General features: G+C 49.6%; 1 protein-coding gene across 1 annotated transcript in view; it reads left to right on the top strand.

The window, feature by feature from the left end:
• The window catches only part of SLC12A8 (solute carrier family 12 member 8), a 161,967-nt gene that overhangs the window by 103,679 nt on the left and 38,813 nt on the right, over positions 1-19,475 (top strand). The window contains exons 6-7 of the mRNA XM_013007141.1: positions 797-884; positions 17,303-17,449. Coding sequence (XP_012862595.1) covers positions 797-884; positions 17,303-17,449 — 235 coding nt within the window. The remainder of the gene's footprint in view (positions 1-796; positions 885-17,302; positions 17,450-19,475) is intronic.

Raw genomic sequence — 19,475 nt, 5'->3', positions numbered from 1 at the left:
ATGAGAACGTGAACAGAGGAAGCTGGGATCGGACGGTCTTACTTTTGCACAGCTGGGGAGGAATGTTTGACCCAGCTGCGACTGCTCAGACGGATCTTGAATTGTTTAAGATCACATGGCATCTTGAGGGCGGAGCCAGGCCACTGCTCTGCCAGTTGGTTCCACCCTTCCCTCCACTCTCCATTGCCTGCACTCCAGAGAAGAGCAGGGCTCCAGAGGCCTGAGACGTCCCTGACTTGTTTGTCTGTTGTGGGAAGACTGTGGGGCGTGAAGTTCCAGGTTGACACTGCCGGCCTGGGGCCTCTCCCTACACCCACGTGAATGGGTTTTCTCCTTTAATGTAAGAAAGATACAACCATGGCACTATTTGCGGGGTCAGAAGCTTTTTTAGAGATGATATAAATTATTTATAAATTTAAGGTGACCAGACGTTCCGCTTTTGGCGGGATAGTCCCGATTTTTAACAATTTTTCCCGTGGCGTTTTAAAAAAGCCCCAAGTTTTGGAAAGAATGCACGACAAGCTAGGGTAGACAGTTTTCGGCTGCCATGTGGCTATTTCGCCAGGCTATGAGTTTTATCAATGGTGTCCCGCTTTTGTCCCGCTTTACCAAGGTTAACATCTGGTCACCTTATTAAATGCCCTCCCAGACCACTGAGCGGACGGACCGTCAGGACTGGCCTTTCTCGTTAATTCTGAAGCGGATTCACGTGGGATACCAACGTTGTTTGCCATGAGGTGGGGGCTGGGGTGGGTGCTGGTCAGGCGGCAGCTTCACTCTGTTCTTGGCTTTACAGGTGGTTTTTGTACATCGTGTTTGTCTTCCTGCTTGGCGCCATCTGCACCCGGGAGGCCCTCCGCTATGACTTCTTAATAGCCGAAAAGGTGGGTGAGGCCTGCGTGCCCGAAGAGCTCAGTATGCAGGCTCACTTGGGGTTCCATAGCAATGGAAGCTTCCTCTTTGCTAGTCCTGTCGGGAGAGCGGCGGCACGCTTCCTAAAGTCTGTAGAAAGATGGAATGGAAAGATAATGCGTTTTTTCCCAGCAATTTTTAAGCCCCCTCATCTCTCCAGCCCAGGGCTAAAGTATGGGGACACTAGCTGGATGGGAAAGGTTTATCTTCTACTTCTGTATACGTAGCCACAAGTAATAATATTTAGATAGCAGGTGAGTAGATTGTAGGAACTCAACCATCTCTTCATGTCGAACACCAATACAGCAACCAAGAATCTGCTCACCTAAAGTTCTGAGTTAAACAAATCATCCATTTTTGCCAGAAAGTTACCATCCACGGTGAACAGAAAGTGCAGCTCACAAGATGCAAGGAAGCGGCAGATGGTCCAAGAGAGGAGGGAGTAGGGGGCTGCAGGAGGGAGGTGAGGAAGCTTTACCCCTGAGAACCCTGACCTTCCTGACTCTCCCAGGGAGATCTCAGCAGCTCCCACTGTGTAGACCTGCGCATTCTGCCCTGACAGCTTTGTTTCTGAGCCTACCCGCATCTTGCACCGAAAAGATTAGTAAATTCCTCTCGTTCCACAGTGCCCCTTGCTAGCAAGCTTGAGGTCACGGGACAGGCAAGGACATTTTTTTGGGCATCTCTAGAATTCATGAGAAAAGGATTTCCAGACATTTGTCCACAAGCCTCCCCCAACTCCTGCTTTTATTGATCGATGCTGTTCATTTGGCCCTGACTCATGCTAGCCTACGTACAGAAGAACGAACCTGCCGCACCATTGTTGCTGTGTGTGTCCGTTGTCGCGGGCATGTGTCAGTCTGTCTTCTTGGGAGTGGTCTTCTTTTTTACTTACCTCTACTTTGCCACGCATCGTGTCCTTTCCCAAGCACTCGTGCCCTGATGACATCCCCAAAGTATGTGAGGGGAAGTCTTACCAGCCGCACGTCTTACTTTTCCCAAGACAGGTTTCTTCCTTCTTCTGCCAGTCCCTGAGATAGTCAGTATTCGTCACCAACACTGTCACTTCTCTGGTCTTCCTTAGTTCTTGTCCAGCGGTCACCTGCCTATCAGGTGGTTGACAATGCCATGACTTGGGGCGGGTGCACCTTCGTTCTCAAAGGGACAGCCTTGCTCTTCCTTATTGTAGCACAGTGGTTCTCAGCTTCCCTCTGGCCACAATCCTTTCATATGGTTCCCCATGTTGTGGGGACCCCCCAACTATAAAATTATTTTCGTTGCTACTTCATCACTGTCATTTTGCTCCTGTTATGAATCGGGCGACCCCTGTGAAAGGGTCGTTGGACGCCCAGAGGGGTCACGACCCACAGGTTGAGAACCGCTGCTTTAGTGGTCTTGGGCCGCAGATTTGCCCAGTCCAGTAAGGAATTTGATTTCTTCGCAGCTGCTTTCATGGGCACTGACCATGAATCCAAGTCCATGTCCTCTCTGTTGCTTATTGGCCCAGCTGTGAGGAGTTTTGTTTTCTTCCAGGTTGAGGTGTGAGCCATACTGAAGGCTGTGGTCTCAGACCTCCATCCCTAAATGCTTCAAGTCCTGTTCACTTTCAGCAAGACACGTTGTGCCCTCTGCATATTACCCATTGTGAATGCGTCCTCCTTCCATTCTCAGGCCGCATTCTTCTTTACCGAGTCCAGCTTCAGGGATCATTTGACTAATCAGCCTACGACCGAGGAAGTCTGGGGGAAGGCTACAAATGGACACACACCAGTCCTTATTTTAAATGCTACGATATAGCCCTTGTTCTGTTTGCCTCTTGGTCAGCTTTTTGTTTATTCTCCACCCCGCTCCCTGCCTCCCGTATACAAGTTCTGCATGAGCATAATTGTTTGCGATTTGCATTGTGTGCGATGTTGTCCATAATTTGTTCTGATCCAGTACAATACAGGTAAGCATCTTTCTGGTATTCGCTGCTCTCGGCCAATCTTTGTGACATCGGCAACAACAGCCTTTGTTGCATTTCTTCTCCGCACCCACCTTGAATTTCCCGTTGATGTACTACTGCAAGCATGTTTGAATGATCTTCAGGAAAATTTTGCGGCGTGTAGCTGTATTCAATGATTTCTGTGTTCTCTTGGATCATCTTTCTCTGCGATGGACGCAGGATTGGATCGGTGTTCCCAAAGGCTCGGCATAGACCTATGAGTGCTTTTAGCATCTCGTTCTTTCACCGAAACATCTGTTTTGGTATTCTGCTTTGCTTTCCACCAGTGCCTTCAGGATAGCTTGGACTTATTCCTCCAGTCCCATTTAGCTCTTGATCATATGTTCGCAGCTGAAAATTATTGACCATTGACCAATTCTTTTTGGTACAATGACTGTGACTCCTACCATCTTCTTTGAAGAATAATTTTTAGTGAAATATAATTCACAAACCATATGATTCTGTGGTTTAAATATATTTTTTAGAAGTCATGCAATTGTTACTATAATCAATTATAGAACATTTTCTTTATTCTTGTACTCATGTTTAGCTCCTCCCCTCCCCTCCCCACTTCCCCTGTCATAACCTTAATCTAGTTACTGCCTCTCTAGATTTACCTTTCCTGGATATACTGAAAATCATACCTCCCCACCCACTGCCCTAAAAACACCTTCCGTCTTCTTTGGATGCATCCTGTGTCATTCAATATTTTGCCCATTGAATCCTTCAGTATTGAAACTCAAGATTTGATTTTTTTTCTTCTTTCAGCTTAGGAAATGCTAAACATGCCTTTCCTTTTTATCTTCTAACTCCAGGTCTTTCACATTTCATTATAATACTTTATATTGTCTTCTCTGACCTCTCCTTAAAATCTTCTCTCTCTTTTTGCTACTGTACATTCAAGAGGAAGTTTCTGAGTTTCCTCTGACATCTATTTTTAACGTTTCCTTTTTGCTCTTTTAGTGATGATCTTAAGCAAAACCAGTGAAACAGTTTGTATACATGCAAAGAAATGGCTCACATAGCTACAGTGCTGAGAAAGTTCACGTCTGTGGGTCAAAGGTCAGGTTGGAGGCTCCCTCTGACTCATATAGTATCAGGTGCCGATGAACCCAAGATGGCACTCAGACAGCAGGCTTCTGGCTGCAGAGGTCAATGAATCCAAGGTCAACAGGTAAGATGGCAAGCTGCTGACAACTCTCAGGAACAGCAGGCAACACAGCAGGCTGCTGCCTCATGTCTGAAGGACCAGAGGTCAGATGACTAGCCAGATGCAGAAGCCAGACTCATTAAAAAGCAACCACGCTCTTCCATAGCATCCGCTAATATTGGAAGCAGCTCACACCCCCACAGGGATTTCTTATCATGACGATTACTATACCTTAGCGGTCAGATCACTGAGAACACTGGCCCAGCCAAGTTGACACAAAGCTTAACTCTCGCAGTGATCCCTGCTTTCCTTGTGAATGAGACCCTTGAACGTCCTACACCTTGTCTGGTTTGGGGCCTTTAGTGTTCATGGTGACAAATCTTTTATCAAAATAGTCTCTACACTAAATTGGCAAATCTTTAAGGACCATATTTTGTTTCTTACGGACTTTTTTTGGTTTTCTTTAGCTTCAACCTTAACTTACAGTTGAACAATTAAGGGTCTGTTCCACAGTTGTCCCCTTACCTTGTTCTGATTCATGATAGTGAGCTTCTCCATCATCTCTTCCCAGAGATATAGTTGATTTGATTCCTGTATAGTAACCTTTTATGTTGTTGATAAAAGGCACTTTCACTGAATAGGTTGTGGGTCTTGCAAAACATTTTCACGTGATCTCCAGCATCATTTCTGTCATCAAGACCCTATATTTTCCAATGAACTCATCCATTGTTTCCAACTTTCTCATTCTAAGAATAATCAGTGATCATCAATGCAGTTTAAGTGCGTCTTTGGTCAATTTTAAATTGCAGAAGGTGATAAAAACCTTAAACTCATCATCTTTGGCATTAGTGGTAGGTAAGTTTGAGTAATAGTTATGTTAACTGATCACTTTGTAGGCCGATGACTCTATCATTGACGGTGTGGTACTTCAGGATGGACTTTGACTATTCCTTTTGACGATGAATGTGATACTAGTCCTCTTCAATTTGCCATTCCAGGCGTAATTGTCCCTGTGATTCAAAATGGCCAATACTAGTCCATTTCTGTCCGTTAATGTCTAGGATATTGATCTTTCTATAGGCCATCTAATTTTTGACCGAGACCAGTTTTTCTAGAATAGACGTTGTATGTTGCATGTTCCGATCATGTGCAGGTATTTCTCCTTAGTTTGAGCTGTGCCAAAGCAGGAAATGAAGGTCCTGAAAGCATTCACTCCTTCATATCATTCGGGTCAACTGTACTTTGAGGAAGCAGCTGGGCCCCTCAGGCTCTCTTAAGGGCTTCCAACACAAGAGGCTCGTCTCCTGGCACTCTCTCGGACAATGTTCCATTTCTATGCAGAAAGCTTTCTCTAGCCAATATTTAGAAGTAGACTTCGAGGTCCTCTCCTCCTGGTCTGTTTTAGTCTGGCAGTGCCACCGACCTCTGTCTTCCATGGACGACCCTGAGAGTGTTTGAAATATGAACAGTGTAGCTTCTAGCATCACAGGAACTCACAAGCCACCACCTTCTGGCCCATTTCCAGACCAACACGCCTTCCTTCCTGTCGGTTTCCGGATGAAAAGTGGACCCTGAGCTTCTCAGGATGGAGGACATAAATTTAGTCCATGAGTGAGCACTTCTTGCTAAATTAATTCCTGAGGATTGCCGATTAAATTTTAGGAGAAGCTATCACTGTCTCTTTGCATGAGGTTTGTGCAAACAGTCCTGCTTGATCTTCATGGGCAGCCGCTACTCAGAGCAGGGCAATCTGCCCCACCGAGATCCATTGGGGCTTGGTTTCCACATTAGCAAAGGTTTGTTTTTCAAGGCCTGTGGACCCAAAAAGAAGGGTGATGCTTGTTTTCTGGAGGCCTTGACCTTAGTCTGAAAGCAGGGATCGGCAACACTGATACCACTTCCCAGCACCCAGTGTTCTCATCTATCCCGTGGGCTAAGTGTGCTCTCTGGGACGGCATCAGTGTCTGTTCTTTATCTCTATCCACTGTCCACTGCCTCTGGCCTTGAGGGTTACTCCCAGGGGCCATCTCTCTCACTGGAATGAATAGCTTGGCTGCATTAGCAAAGCTGGAGGCGTCCCGGGGCAGCGGAATGAAGACGGTTTGTCCAAAGGGCTCTGCTCCTGCTTCTCTCCATCCGCTGGTGGCCAGCTAGCCCCACCTGCTTCGAGAGGTGGCCCAGGGCCTGTTTCTGGTGGAGACCCCCACAGAGATTCTTTCAAACATTAGAAACTCCGGCAGGAAGGAATGAGGAGAATGATGCCCTGGCACCGAGGCTCCTCGCCCGCCCTGCTTTGCAGGCAAAGTAAAGAATGAGTATTGTGGGTGGACAGGCAGGCAGCCGTGCATCCAAGGAAGACCCCACGTAGCGAAAGGGTGAATGCATCTTCCAAAGCAACACAAAACCTGTGGGTGGAAATTCCGTACCTAATTATAGGCCTGGGACAGAGGGAAGCTTGTAGAGAATGCTGCCTATCCCAGGCAGGTAGACAAGCATGCACCCCAGCTGGGGACACCTGCTAAAGCCAGGCCTGGCAGTAGCACGTGGGAATTCTCCTGATACTCACTCTGGGATGAGAGGTGGAGATTGTGTGTTTCAGAAAGGATATGAGATGCTTTCCTGGAGTGCAGTTGGAAAGGCTGCACGGGAAACCCTGGTGGTGCGGCTGTGCGGCATTTGCTTGCGAACCGAAAGGTTGGTGATCCAGACCCACCTGGGGACTCCAAGATGGAAGGACTCGGCCCCCTGCTCCTGTCAAACTTCAGCCTAGAAAACGCTCTGGGGTCTCTTGTGCAGACGCTTTGTGGAGGCATTCTGAATGGCTCATTGGCTAACCGGCTTAGGCTGCCCTACCCTACAGCCTCTAACAAAACCAGGCTGTCCCGAACCCCTGGTCATAGAATTGTTTACCTTTCTACAAAGAAGGTTGGTCAAGCACCAAAATCTGCGTGTGACATGTGCCCAGGCCGACTTCGAGGTCCGTGCTGGGAGACCCAAAGTTCTCGTGCAGTTGTCCAAAAGCAAAACTCACGCCCGCAGGGCCTCTGGTGGTTCCGTGTGTGCTGGATCCGCCGAGACAGGATCCAGCACGCTTTCCTGATTGAGGAGCAGGAAACCGTGGTCAAAGGGTCGGAGGCACGAGCACAGTCAGAAACCTACGTACACCCAAACGAAGCCCTTTTGAATCACAAAGCAAAGGACATGTTCTGGTACAAAGAAAAAGAAGGTAAAACTCAACCAAGGGCTCAAGTAGAAAGCAAATGTTTTGAGAATGATGATGGCAACAAATGTACAAATGTGCTTGACATAATGGATGGATTGTGATAAGAATTATACGAGCCCCCAATAAAATGATTTTAAAAAGAAGAAGATAAAACTCGAAGGGCGGGTTCAAACCCACCAGAAGATAAAGATCTGCAGGCGATCTTAACTCTGTCACACTGGGTCACCGAACCACAGCCACAGTCTCCACACCGTGAAAGAGCCTGTTCTCACTTCTCTGTGGCAAACAGGTGCGGATGCAGGAAGTCCGTGAATAGCCGTAGAGCCAACCAGTGCAATCCCACCACAGCACCAGCCTGGTCTCTGCTGCCCCTCCCCAAAGGGGGCCACACAGGATGGCTCCGCCCAAGACCTCATACCCTAGGTTCTCTCCAATACGCCTCTTTTTCTTTCATCTCTCCTTGGGACTGACTTGGCTGCAGTCGCAGGTAACTCTATTCAGGGAAGGAGTGGGGCCTTAACTGATTTCGCTACCTGCCTGGAACAAGTGAAGGTTCACATTATAGATCAGCGCGTCTCAACCTGTGGGTCGAGACCCTTTTGGGGGTTGAATGACCCTTTCACAGGGGTCGCCTGATTTATAACAGGAGCAATACGACGGTGATGAAGTAGCAATGGAAATATTTTTATGGTCGGAGGGCGGGGGGGTCACCACACCATGAGGAACTGCGTGAAAAGGTTGCGGCCTGAGGGAGGCTGAGAACCACTGACCTAGATGGTGGAGAGTACAAGTACCCAGGCCTCCTGATTCAGGACACTCAACCCAGCCAAACCCCTTGATGTTGTTTTTGATTTCCTCAGAAATTCAACTCGGGGAAAATAGATCTTGAACTTTGCCATTGTAACTGTTTGGGAGCGTTTGATCCCGACTGGCGTCACATTTGTTACACGTGTGGCACAGCCATCACCGTCATCGATTTCTACCCCTTTTGCATCACCCTGAACAGAAACAGTACCGCTTACGTGACACATCCCCCATGTCCTCCTCCCCACCTCCCTCCTGCCGAGCCTGGGAGCCGCGGTTCTGCTTCCGTCTCTGTCTGCCCCTTGTAGATATTTTGCACGGAGCCCTCGTGGTGCAGCGGTTCTTCCTTGGGCTGCTAACCAGGTCCCCAATTCGAAACCACCCGCTGCTCCTCAGGAGAAAGAGGGGGCTTTCGGGTCCCATCAAGCGTTGCAGTCTTGCAAACCCACAGGGCCAGTTCTCGCCTGTCCTGTAGGGGCCCTGTGAGCCAGCATTTCCTTGACAGTGAGTTCGAGGCTTGTTTTCTTTTTTCGCTTGAGAGGTTTCGCATAGCAGGACCATTCAGTAGTTTTCCCTGTGGTGTCTGGCTTCCTTCACTTGGCATGTTTTCAAGCTCATCCATGTCATAGCACCTCTGAGAGCTCCTCTCCATGGCTGCATATTCCTGATCGGGCTCTAACCATCTGTCCGCCTCGGTTTCGCTCATTCACTGTGGCCTCGGTGCTGAGCCTGCCCACAGGACTTCTTTGGCTGTGTGCCCTGCTTCTCTGCTTGGCTCTCCTTCGCCCAGATCTCTCAGTGCAACCCTCTCTCTTCCTCTGGGCTGCTCCCCATCCTAGTCCGTGGCCAAGGAAGGAACACCAGAAGGACCCACGTGTCAAAAGTGCAGGTAACCAGAGCAGGAAACTTTAGGGTTGGGCGCCTCGCTAGAAACGTACTCTTCCTCTTAGAAAACGGGGGCGGCGTGTGTTGCACGGCAACCCAATCTCTTGACCTGCTGCGTTGAGAACGACGGTGCCCGCTCCAAGACGGCCGGCAGCCGGGAGCCACTCTGAAGGTGTGTTGCTCCCCACAATCCTGACAGCAATGCAGGTCACTCATCACTCCTGAGAGGGTTCGCTTCACCACCACATCTCCTGGGCTTCCAGTCTCCCATTCCTCGTGCTTTCTGCCCAGAGCAGCTATCTTCCATGGCTGCCGCCTGTTTGGGATGTTTCCCCAATGACCTGCTTCTTTCGGGCTTTCCTGGAGCTTCTCTGGTCGATTTCTACCGATTTGGCTTCCCAACCCCCAGAATCTCCGTGGGGCTTCTTTTCACTTTTGATCCCTGTCTAGATGGACTAGGAGATCCATGTCTCTGTGGAAATAGGATGTTAGAGAAAACCCAGGGTTGGTTGCGATAGTCAAAGGAGCCCTGGTGGCACCGCTGGGTAAGTGTGAGACCGATCACCATAAGGTTGGTGGTTCAAACCCACCAGTCACTCCTCTGGAGAAAAATGAGGCCGTCTGCTCCCATAAAGATTTGCAAAGCCTTGGGAACTCTACGTAGGGTCTCTCTGAGTTGTTACAGACTTGGTGGCCGTGGGTGAGTTAGATGCGAGGGTTCTCTGGTGGCACATTGGGCTGTTAACCCCAAGATCAGTGCTTTTACCTACCAGCTATGCCATGGGAAAGAGGTGAGGCAGCCCTCTTTCCTAATCTCTGACGGCCTCAGGAAGCCTGTGAAGACATTCTGTTCTGTCTATACGGTTGCCATGACTTGGTATTCATTGGTCTTTGTTAAGACATTGCCGTACTGATAGATTTGGGATCACACCTATTTCAAGATGTGCTTCTCAATCAAGGAGCCGCAGAGATTGGGTGAGGCCGAGGGACCTAGTGACCGAGATCCCCCTGCTCCCACAGGGGAGCAGCCGGCGAAAGGATGGGGCTCCCTGGCTGAGGATGGGAGCTGGGATAAGACACCCAGAGCAGAGCAATGGAGTGATTATTTATATCAGTGGTTGAAAAAAGAAATTAGGGTAGTTCACACCCCAGATAATATTTTGGAATGATAGAGCGCATTCTGTGATGGCTTCAACAGGCGGATGGCAGAAGGGCACCATCTTTTGAAAAAGAACTGTTGACACACATCTGCTCAAATAAATTCTCACTTCCACCCCCACTGGCACAGTCAGCGCGTTGGCAGTCCATTGTGAATAGAAGGAATGCTGAAATTCTGCGCAGCCTGAGAGCAGAATCCCAGTGTTACTGCTGTGTCTGTAAAGCGTGCCTGGGCCCAGCACCGGCCCAGCAATACAGCCTGGCTTTACTGAGTGCTTCTTCAATGAATGGCTGGGTGACAAGCAGAGAGAATTCAGGTGAGAGACAGGGAATGAAGTGTGACAAGTTTTCAAAACGTGTCTAGGATTCCATTTATGTTTCGGAATATGGGCTGGATAAGTTTTATATGAGAGAGTGGTAAGGGAGCAGACCATTGTAAACCTAGATAACAAATTGGACATAAAGGTATTACTAAACTTGGACGACCCCCATCTCAGCCCACCAAAGGTTCTGCAGGTTTCCTGGGGGGTGTCTGTCCACAGACGGAAGTCACCATATCATGTTGCCATGGCACCATGGACTCAAGGTCCTGAGGGCAGTCCTAACACCAGAAGGGTGCCAGGCTGGGGAGGGGTGTCATTTCCATTCTAACTCAATGGATAGGCTTTCAATAGAGAAAAAGGGAGTGGTGGGGGCATTACACATACACCAACACTCCCTCTCCCTCTCAGCTTTAGAGGAGGTGGCCAGGGATCCAGCGGACATGTGCGGCGGTTTTACATGCGGGCTGCACGCCAGCATTGCACGAAAGGTTTTTGAGCGCAATCAGCACTGCCTCTGCCCCATTCTGTGCCAATTAAACCAGAATCTCTGGGATGAGTCGTAGGTTTAGCCAGAGTGGAGGATCTCTGATTAGATTTTCAGAAAGCTTTTAATAAAATTCCTTCATGAGGCCTATTTACTTTTAAACCAGTCATAGGATGGTAGAGAAGATAGGACAATCACATCTCTGACCAGACCAGGGATTGATAATGGACCCAGAATATCTAACAGCTCTGTAAGGCATCTCAGAGTGAAGATAGGAAGCTTCCTTAATTGATGCCTGCCAGCCTTGTGTGTCTTAGGGACTGTGGGGAGGGGAGATAACGATGCAGGATTCACAGAACTTTCCTCAAGGAGCTACGGGGCACTGGCAAGATGAGCCATGGTGGTGGTGGTGTGTCGCTGGGCAGAAAATCACACCGTTTTCTCAGAGAGCACACAGTGACGGGGAACACTCTCAATGCCATTGAATTGATTCTGCCTCGTGGTGACCTTACCAGACAGGGTAGAACTGCTCTTTGTGGGTCTCCAAGACGGTCACTCTTCACAGGAGAAGTCCCCATCTTTCTGGGTTCGAACTGCGTACCTTGAAGTTTGCTCTTTAATTGCCACGTAAAGTCAGTTTCTTGAAATAGTTACAAGTTCTGAATAGTGAAGACAGATTTTTTTTTTAACTGGTGAAGTTTTTATTAAATCCACAGAAGTAAAAACCATATTGTAAGGAGCTGGGGGTCAGGGCCACCAGGGAGTGGGAGCCAGGCCACCAGGAGGTCTAGGGGGATGGGGTGGGGGCAGGGCAGGGCCAGACCAGCCATGGGGGCACCTGCTTCAGAGGCCATCGCTGGGGCCTCCAGGCAGCTCTGGGGCCCCCAGGCCAGCACCAGGCAGGCTCAGTGGGGGTGGCTCAACCAGCACAGCTGAGAACTTGGTGTCACCAAAGGCTTCGTTCATGCGTGTCTCAAAGAAGCGCTGCAGGCCAATGATGGATTGCACGTCGGCCTTGTCCTCAGTCAGCTTGTTGAACTGCTTGAACATGCGGCCCACATCCTGAGCAAACTCTTGAGGAGAGCTATAAGGGGGGGACAGCTTCTCCTGAAGGCGAGCTCGGATCAGCATCAGGTCCAGGGTGCCACCAGGCTGGTCCAGGATGAAGGTGGAGTCGGTGGCCAGCTGGTGAAGGGGGCGGCATGGCTCATGACAGAACAGGGCCAGTAAGACATGCTCACATTTCTGCTGGTTGGCAGGCAAAAGCTTGGCCACCACACCAGTGGTGTCTGCCCCGTCCAGGTTGAGGCTCCCGTCCTCCTCCTTCAGGTCAGGAAGCACATGACAGAGCGAGCAGCTCCACTCCTCCCCTGGCACATCCTGCAAAGCTGGCAGGTGACAGTCCAGGTGGAAGCAGAACTCGCATTGGTTGCACATGACTAGGTCTCCTGGCTTCTGGCAGACTCAACAGATGGTGGCGCTGGCATCCAGGGCACCAGGGCCACCAGATGGGGCTGAGGCAGCCTCAGGGGCCACCACCTCCAGGCCTGAGCTGGTGCTGCCACTGGGTGAGGCCAAGCGGGGACCCTCGACTCCAGGGCCCTCAGCAAGGGCCATCAACACAGGCTTGGTCTCAGGTCCTTCAGCAGCTGCAGGGGGAGCTTCAATGGCTGCTTCTGTCTCTTCCTCCTTGACTATGGCTAGGCCAGGTAGGGGAGGAGCTCCAGGGGCCCCCGGGGGAGTGGTTCCAGGCTGGCCAGCAGCGGCAGCCGCTCCACCCCGCTCAATGACAATGAGGTTGTACTCCTCTGTGGTGTTGCCTGGGAAGACCTTGAACACGGGTGGCTGGCTGTCAGCTGTGAGGTCCAGATCCAGGCGCTCCATTGGCTGAGACTGATTTCCAATAAAAAATGGCATTGGAAGATACCGAGCCACGTAATTTTCACTTGCTTCATATTCATGCGAAAGTTGGACACTGAATAAGGAACATCGAAGAAGAATCAATGCATTTGGATTATGGTGAAGAATACTGAATGTACCATGGACTACCAAAAGAACAAACAAATTTGTCTGGCATAAAGTACAACCACAATGCTCCTTAGAAGTGAGGAGACAAGCCTCCATCCCACATACTTTGGACATGCGATGAGGAGTGATCAACCCTGGAAAAGGGCATCATACTTGGTAACGTAGAAGAGCAGTGAAAGAGGAGGATCCTTGACAAGGTGGGTTAACGCAGTGGCTGCAACAATCAACTCAGACATAGAACAACCGTGAGGACAGTGCAGGGCCAGGCAGTGCTTCTTTCTGTTGTTCCTGGGCCGCCACGAATTGGACGGACTCAATGGCACTAACAACAACCGTCAAAACAAACAAACAGCTAAGTGAAGGGTCAGAAATAAGAGAGACAGGCCCCCAAAGCTCTTGAAGTTGAAGAGGTGATATTTAGTGGGGATGAGAATCAAGAGATGTATTTTGGAAGAAGTAAACCAAAAGTCTGCCACTGAAGTGCTCCAAAGTAAAGCGGTTTCTTGGAGGATGAAAGTATGCCTGACCCAAGCCATGGTGTTTTCAAGTCCTTTTATATGCAAGCAAAAACCTGGCAATGAGCTTTTAAAACCCAAGAGGAATGAATCCATTTGAACTCTGGTTGTGAACCGTGAACAGTGAGCATACATACCAGGGCCAGAGAGGGAATAAACTTGTTTTGGAAGAAGTACAGTCAGAATGTTCCTTAAAAGACGCGTGTATCATGTCTAATGGACTTTGGACATATTATCAGGAGAGTCCAGTCTCCAGAGAAGTACGTGACGCTGGGTAGAAATGAGGGAGACTTCAAGGTTATGAACTGACATGTGGACGGCAATGATGGGCACAAGCCCAGCTATGATTAGAGGCTGGTCCCGGCCGGGCCGTGTTCTGTCCCACTGTGTACGGGTTGCTATGAGTCAGAACCGACTCCATGGTGCCTGACAACAGCAATCCAAGCCAAGGGGCGCTGGAGTATAGTGGACACGTCTTGTCCATTTAGCGGCTCGCCTCCCTATCTGGGCATGATGATGGCTAAGTTTGTATATCAGCTTGGCTGGAACGTGATTCTCAGTGCCAGACAGTTCGAATGTAGTCATCCCCCATGAGGAAAACTGGAAAAGGAACCCACTTTTGTGATGACGTCTGCTGCAAACAGCCTGTCAGATGAAAGGGAATTTCCTCGGGGGACCCGCATCTCATCTCTATGGACTTCTGGCATAGCTCTAGCATTGTGCTTGGACTGGATCCTGCCTCTGGCATCTGGCTCATTATTCTCTGACCTCCAGCTCCTTGGACTTGAGCCCGCAGCCTGCCTCGTTGCAAGCTGATCTTGGGTTTGTTGGCCTCTGTCGCCAGATGAGTCAGGAGAAGCCTCCGACTTGGCACCTGACCGAGGGACTTGAGAATTGCCAGCCTCCACAGCCACGAGAGCCGTTTCCTTGAGATAAATTTACTTGCGTTGATTTATAAGCTTCACTGATTTTGGTTCTCGAGAGAATCTTTCCTAAGGTAGTGATTACTCGCCCCTAGCTGTGGTCTTGAACGAAGCATTGGTGGCATAGTGGTTAAAGCACTTGGTGGTTCACCAGAATGTCGGCAGTTTGAACCCACCTGGGAGTAAGACGTGCCAGTCTGCTTCTGTAGCAATTTATCGTCTTGGAAACCTAATCAGGCAATCCTCCTCTTATCTTCTAGGATACCTTGTAAGGTCATATGCGTCAGAGTCTACGGCAATGTATAAGGGTCTCCGGTGGCCTAGTGGGTTATGTGTTAGGCTGCTAATCACAAGATCAGCTGTTTGAAACCACTAGTTGCTCTGCAAGAAAAAGAGGAGGCATTCTGTGCCCATAAAGAGTTACAGTCTCAGAAACCCACAGGGGCAAGTCTTCTCTGTCCCGTAGGGCCACAATGAGTTGGACTCAGCTTAGTGAGAGGGATGGAGACACAGTGTTAAACAATGAGCTGCTAGCTGAAAGGCCAGCCTTTCCAGCCCACCGCTGCTCAGTAGGAGAACGACAGGGCGGTCCACTTCTGTGAAGATGACCGCCTTGGAACCCGTCTCGGACAACCACAGGGTGGTGCACTGTGTGTCAGCACTGACTCGATAGCGAGGGATGTGAGTTCATGGGGTTTGGAAAGGGCCGACGCCCCTTTTAACATTCCCAGAGGCCCGTGGTGTCAGATCCTTCCTTTGCAGCCTCATGAACTAGTCTAAGCCATCACATCCCCAAAGTGTAAGAAAGGAGATGAAAAGAAAAATGGAACTCACTGTCGCTGAGTCATGCCCACTCCCAGCAGTCCTGTCCGAGTGAGCCGAGCAGTCCCCGTGGCTGTCCAAGGCCGCACACCTTAACAGGAGCAGGTCGCCTGCTAGTTCTCCCGTGGAGCAGCAGGTGGTTCTGGTCTGCTGACTTGTGGTTAGCAGTCCCGCAAATCCCCCGCCGCCAGGGCTCCTTGGGAAGATTCCGGGAGGGTGAGGACGCACACACAGGCACAGTGTGTAGGGAGCAACTGGATCAATATTCCTGTTCAAGAATCTGATGTGCTACCAGGCTTGGACTCTGCTTTCTTCCAACCCCAATTTTCTGGTCTCTTAATGGTTCTGTGAACCTCCAGTGCCCTTCTAATGTATTTGTTAAAAACTTCCTCCCCCCCAACCAAGAGTCCTGACTGATTGTTTCCAATGCTAATTTGTGAGCCAGGAAGGGGGGCTGGAGTTCAGCACAGCCTGACGGAGTAAAAAATGGGGTTAGGAGACCTTTTGTTGAACAGGATGTCAATGGCGAACCTGAAAATGAAATAGGACCCATCTGTGATATTTGGATAAATGAACTCTGGTCAGCTGTACCTAAAATAAAACCGAATGAGAAGGGCAGGTCAGATCATCAGGCAAAGAGCCTTTCGTGTGAGTACCGGGAGGTCAGGGTTGGCGGGGTGAGGGGGACCCACAAGTCCCTGACAAAGCATGAAGGGAAGCCACAGCCCCTTGCTGCAACGCTGCTCCTTTAAAAGTGGGTGCTCGGTGGGGGAGGGAGCACTAGAATGGATGGTGATCACACAACTCTTTTAAAAGTGATTTAACCGTGGAAAAAAGAGTGTCGTAAACTTGATTGTGGCAATGGTTTGTACAACTCTTCTTGATGTGATTGAGCTATTGGATGGTGTGATATGTGGATGAAGTGTCAATGAAACAGTTATAAAAAAGTAGGTATCGTCCCCACCCCCCGCCAGTCTGGGGCTTTGGGGCTCGGCTCAAGGGGAGTCCCTCTGGGACATAGGGGTGCAGTGAATGGTGTGACCCTTTGCTGGGCATGCCTACACAGTAGGGTGTGCCGGACACCTCTAGGCTTTCCCGTATGGGCTCCAATACATGTCTTCCCTTGTGCTTAAAAAAAAAAAAAAAAGTAGGTATCAAAGAGAATAGCAGTGTCCTCCGTTATGGGCCCTACGCATCCGGATTTCACCGGTCGGCTCACCCATTCGTCTTTCTAGCATGTCTACATCTGTGTCAAATGCCCACAATACAAGGATTTAGACAGGAGCCTTGCCGAAAGGAAGCCTCCAGACCGCCAGGGCAATAACATGATCGGCACGATCCTGACCACACGTGGAAGTGCTCTGCAGCAACCCACGTCGTGAGGGCACGAGAGCCGGAGAGAGTGAGGCTGTACTGGGTCCTGAAGCGCCACGAGAGACTCAGAGGTGGACACTGGGTGGATCCGGACATGTGGCTAGAGTTGCAGCAGGCAGAGAAATCATTCTGATCAGAAACATTGAGTGTGCAGGGGCTGGAGACCGCTGGGACAGAGACCCCGCAGGACCCCCGCACTCTGGGCTGTGTGTGCAGCGGGGGCCTGACATGATCTGTTTTGATAGACTCCTCACGTGATTGCAATGTGGGCCCGGTTTGAGAACCACGATAGAGTATCGCTATGAGGCATTGACTAATGGGTTATGTGTTCCATTTAATGGCAAGGTCAGTGGTTCAAACCCACCAGCCACGCTCCAATTGACAGATGTGGCAGTCTGCGTCTATAAAGATTTACAGCCTTAGAAACCCTATGTGGCAGTTTTGCGCTGTCCTGTGAGGTCACTATGAGTTGGAATCAACTCAGTAGCAGTGCGTTTTCTTTGTGGTAGATGTGGTTCATACAAGAGGTGATGGTGGACTGGGCGGAGATTATGGCAATGGGCATGAAGCGGGGCAACGGTGGGAGATACTGGGAATACGTCCAGGAGGTTGAATCTAGAGGGCTTAGGGGATGATGAGAAGGGGTGCATGCTGGGGAAGCAGAAAGGGACAAAGGCAGGGTTCAGCCTAGTAGTCAAACTGCTCTCTCTCCTATAGGTGTCTCTAGTGGGCTTCCTGTTCCTTTTGGGCCTCTACATCTCGTCTCTGGCCTCCTGTATGGGGGGGCTCTATGGAGCCCCCCGGATCCTGCAGTGCATTGCCCAGGAGAAAGTGGTTCCTGCACTGGCCTGGTTGGGGAAAGGGGTGAGTGATCCTTATTTTTGAAAAATGTACATTTAGCTGCAGACTGGATTGCTGGTCAAATTTTTGCTGACATGGTTTTTGTTTTAAATTTGCTTAAGTCTTAAACATCAAGTACTCTCTGGTCAGGTTCCTCAGGGCGGGCGAACTGTAGCGTGGCCATTGCTTTGGTAAAAATCAGCGTGGGACCCTGCACGTTGAGCACAGAAGGAAGCCTCTCTCGGTCAGGAGAGAAGCTGGTGCTTGCAACTCAAAGACTTCTCCCAGGATCCCTTCCCCTTGAAGATTCTGTGTAAAGATTCCCCACACCTCTGGGCTCCCTGTGAATCATTATGACCCAAACCGTAAGGGCCAGGCATGGCCCCGATTGCCAAAGGAGACTTTCCTAAAACCTCGGGGAGGACAAGAAATAAGCCCCGAGAGCCGACTTCCTGATGATGTGCTTGGCAAACAGTTCATTTTACTTTCACTGGAGTCCCACGGGCAGCCCTCTAGCCCTTGCCTTCAGGGGGCTCCCATGGTTGCCACCCGTCATGCTTTCCCTGCTCTGCCTTGCTCCACACCTTGCCCGCCGGGCAGCCTGCGCTGAGTGGGGGCACAGCCTCTCAACTCTAGTCCTCCACGTGGCACACACCTTTCCTTTGGCTATATTTCATTTCATTTCAGTTTTGACATTTTGGGGAAATAGGCCCAGGGTTCCAAACTAACAGTCAGAGACGAGGTATAAACGTAGCATGTTTGCTCGCACCATGAGTCTTTCTCCCTTGTGCTATTTTTAACATCTGTCTTTTCATCTGAAGAGAGAACTTTCTCATTCTTTTCCCACTGTGTGTGTAGCATCGTTTAAACATTTCTCTATGGATCGACACTACCAATGTTTAATTGCTACAATGAATAATGTGTGTACATGTATACTTTTGTATATGTGCAGATAGGTATTGGTTACATTGTCATAAGTTTAATATCAATGATTGATGGATCAAAGAGTAAATGCATTTTTAAATTTCACTTATTGTTGCCAAAACATCTTCCATGGGATTTTAATATTTTTTTACTTGGTTAGCAATGTTGAGGAATAAAGGGAGTACCTGCCCTCCCCATAGTCAATTCCACTGTTGTACTGGGGTAAAAAGAGCTCTTGTGTTCTAAGACTCTGGCTCTTAGGGTAAGAAGTTCATGAGGCCCAGGGGATGTGCCCCCTTGCTTCCACACTTGCCCCATGGATGCCATGTTTCAGCGTCCGGGCCTCTGGAATTCCCTGTCCAGGTGGTGCCCAGACCATGTTCCAGACCCTGTCATCCCGAGAGCCAGATGCGGGCTGCAAGTCTCCACAGGTGAGCCTGAGGCCCCCATGGTCTGGCCCGAGAAGCAAAGGCGGCAGGCTGTGGCCACAGGCTGGGCATGCTTCTGGTGCGGAGCGGGCCACTTTCTAAGCTGGGGCGTGGCCTTCCCAGTGATCAGGAAGGTATGCTTCGGCAACCCAGGAAGACAGAACATAGTGGATTTAATAGTTCGCTAGCTTGGTTCATAATTGTAAATATTTAGACATAGGATGTGTGGACCTTCATTCACACCCTGGCCCTAGACCTGACCATCAAGGTTCACAATGAGCCTGCCCATAGCCTGGCCAACTTATTGTGTTGTCAGAACTGAGTTTTCGCCCGCCGTAGCGAGGGAATGGGATCTTCGTTGTGATTTGCTTTGCTCTGGTGAATGAGGCTGACCTCATTCATGCTTCCCTTATGTAAGAGCTTTCACAAACTTCAACCTCTGTGCTGGCTTGCCTTTCTCATTGCAATGGCTAGGAGCTTTGTCTATGTTCGGGAGATCAACTCTTGGCAGAATCTATTACAAATATCTCCCCAGTTTGCTTTGATTTTGAACTTTGCTGGGAACTTCTTTGCACGACATCTGGACATATATATGATGACGATTTAACTCATTTTCTTTGGGGCGGGGTGAGGCCGGGAGAGAAGAAACGTAGAAAATTTTTCGAGAAGTATTCAGTGTACAGAAAAACACAGGAAGC

Source organism: Echinops telfairi, unplaced genomic scaffold, assembly GCF_000313985.2.
Source record: "Echinops telfairi isolate 266 unplaced genomic scaffold, ASM31398v2 ScPeMD7_17;HRSCAF=63, whole genome shotgun sequence".
NCBI lineage: Eukaryota > Metazoa > Chordata > Mammalia > Afrosoricida > Tenrecidae > Echinops > Echinops telfairi.
The sequence above is the reverse complement of the archived record's forward strand: the minus strand, read 5'-3'. Positions and strand labels throughout refer to the sequence as shown.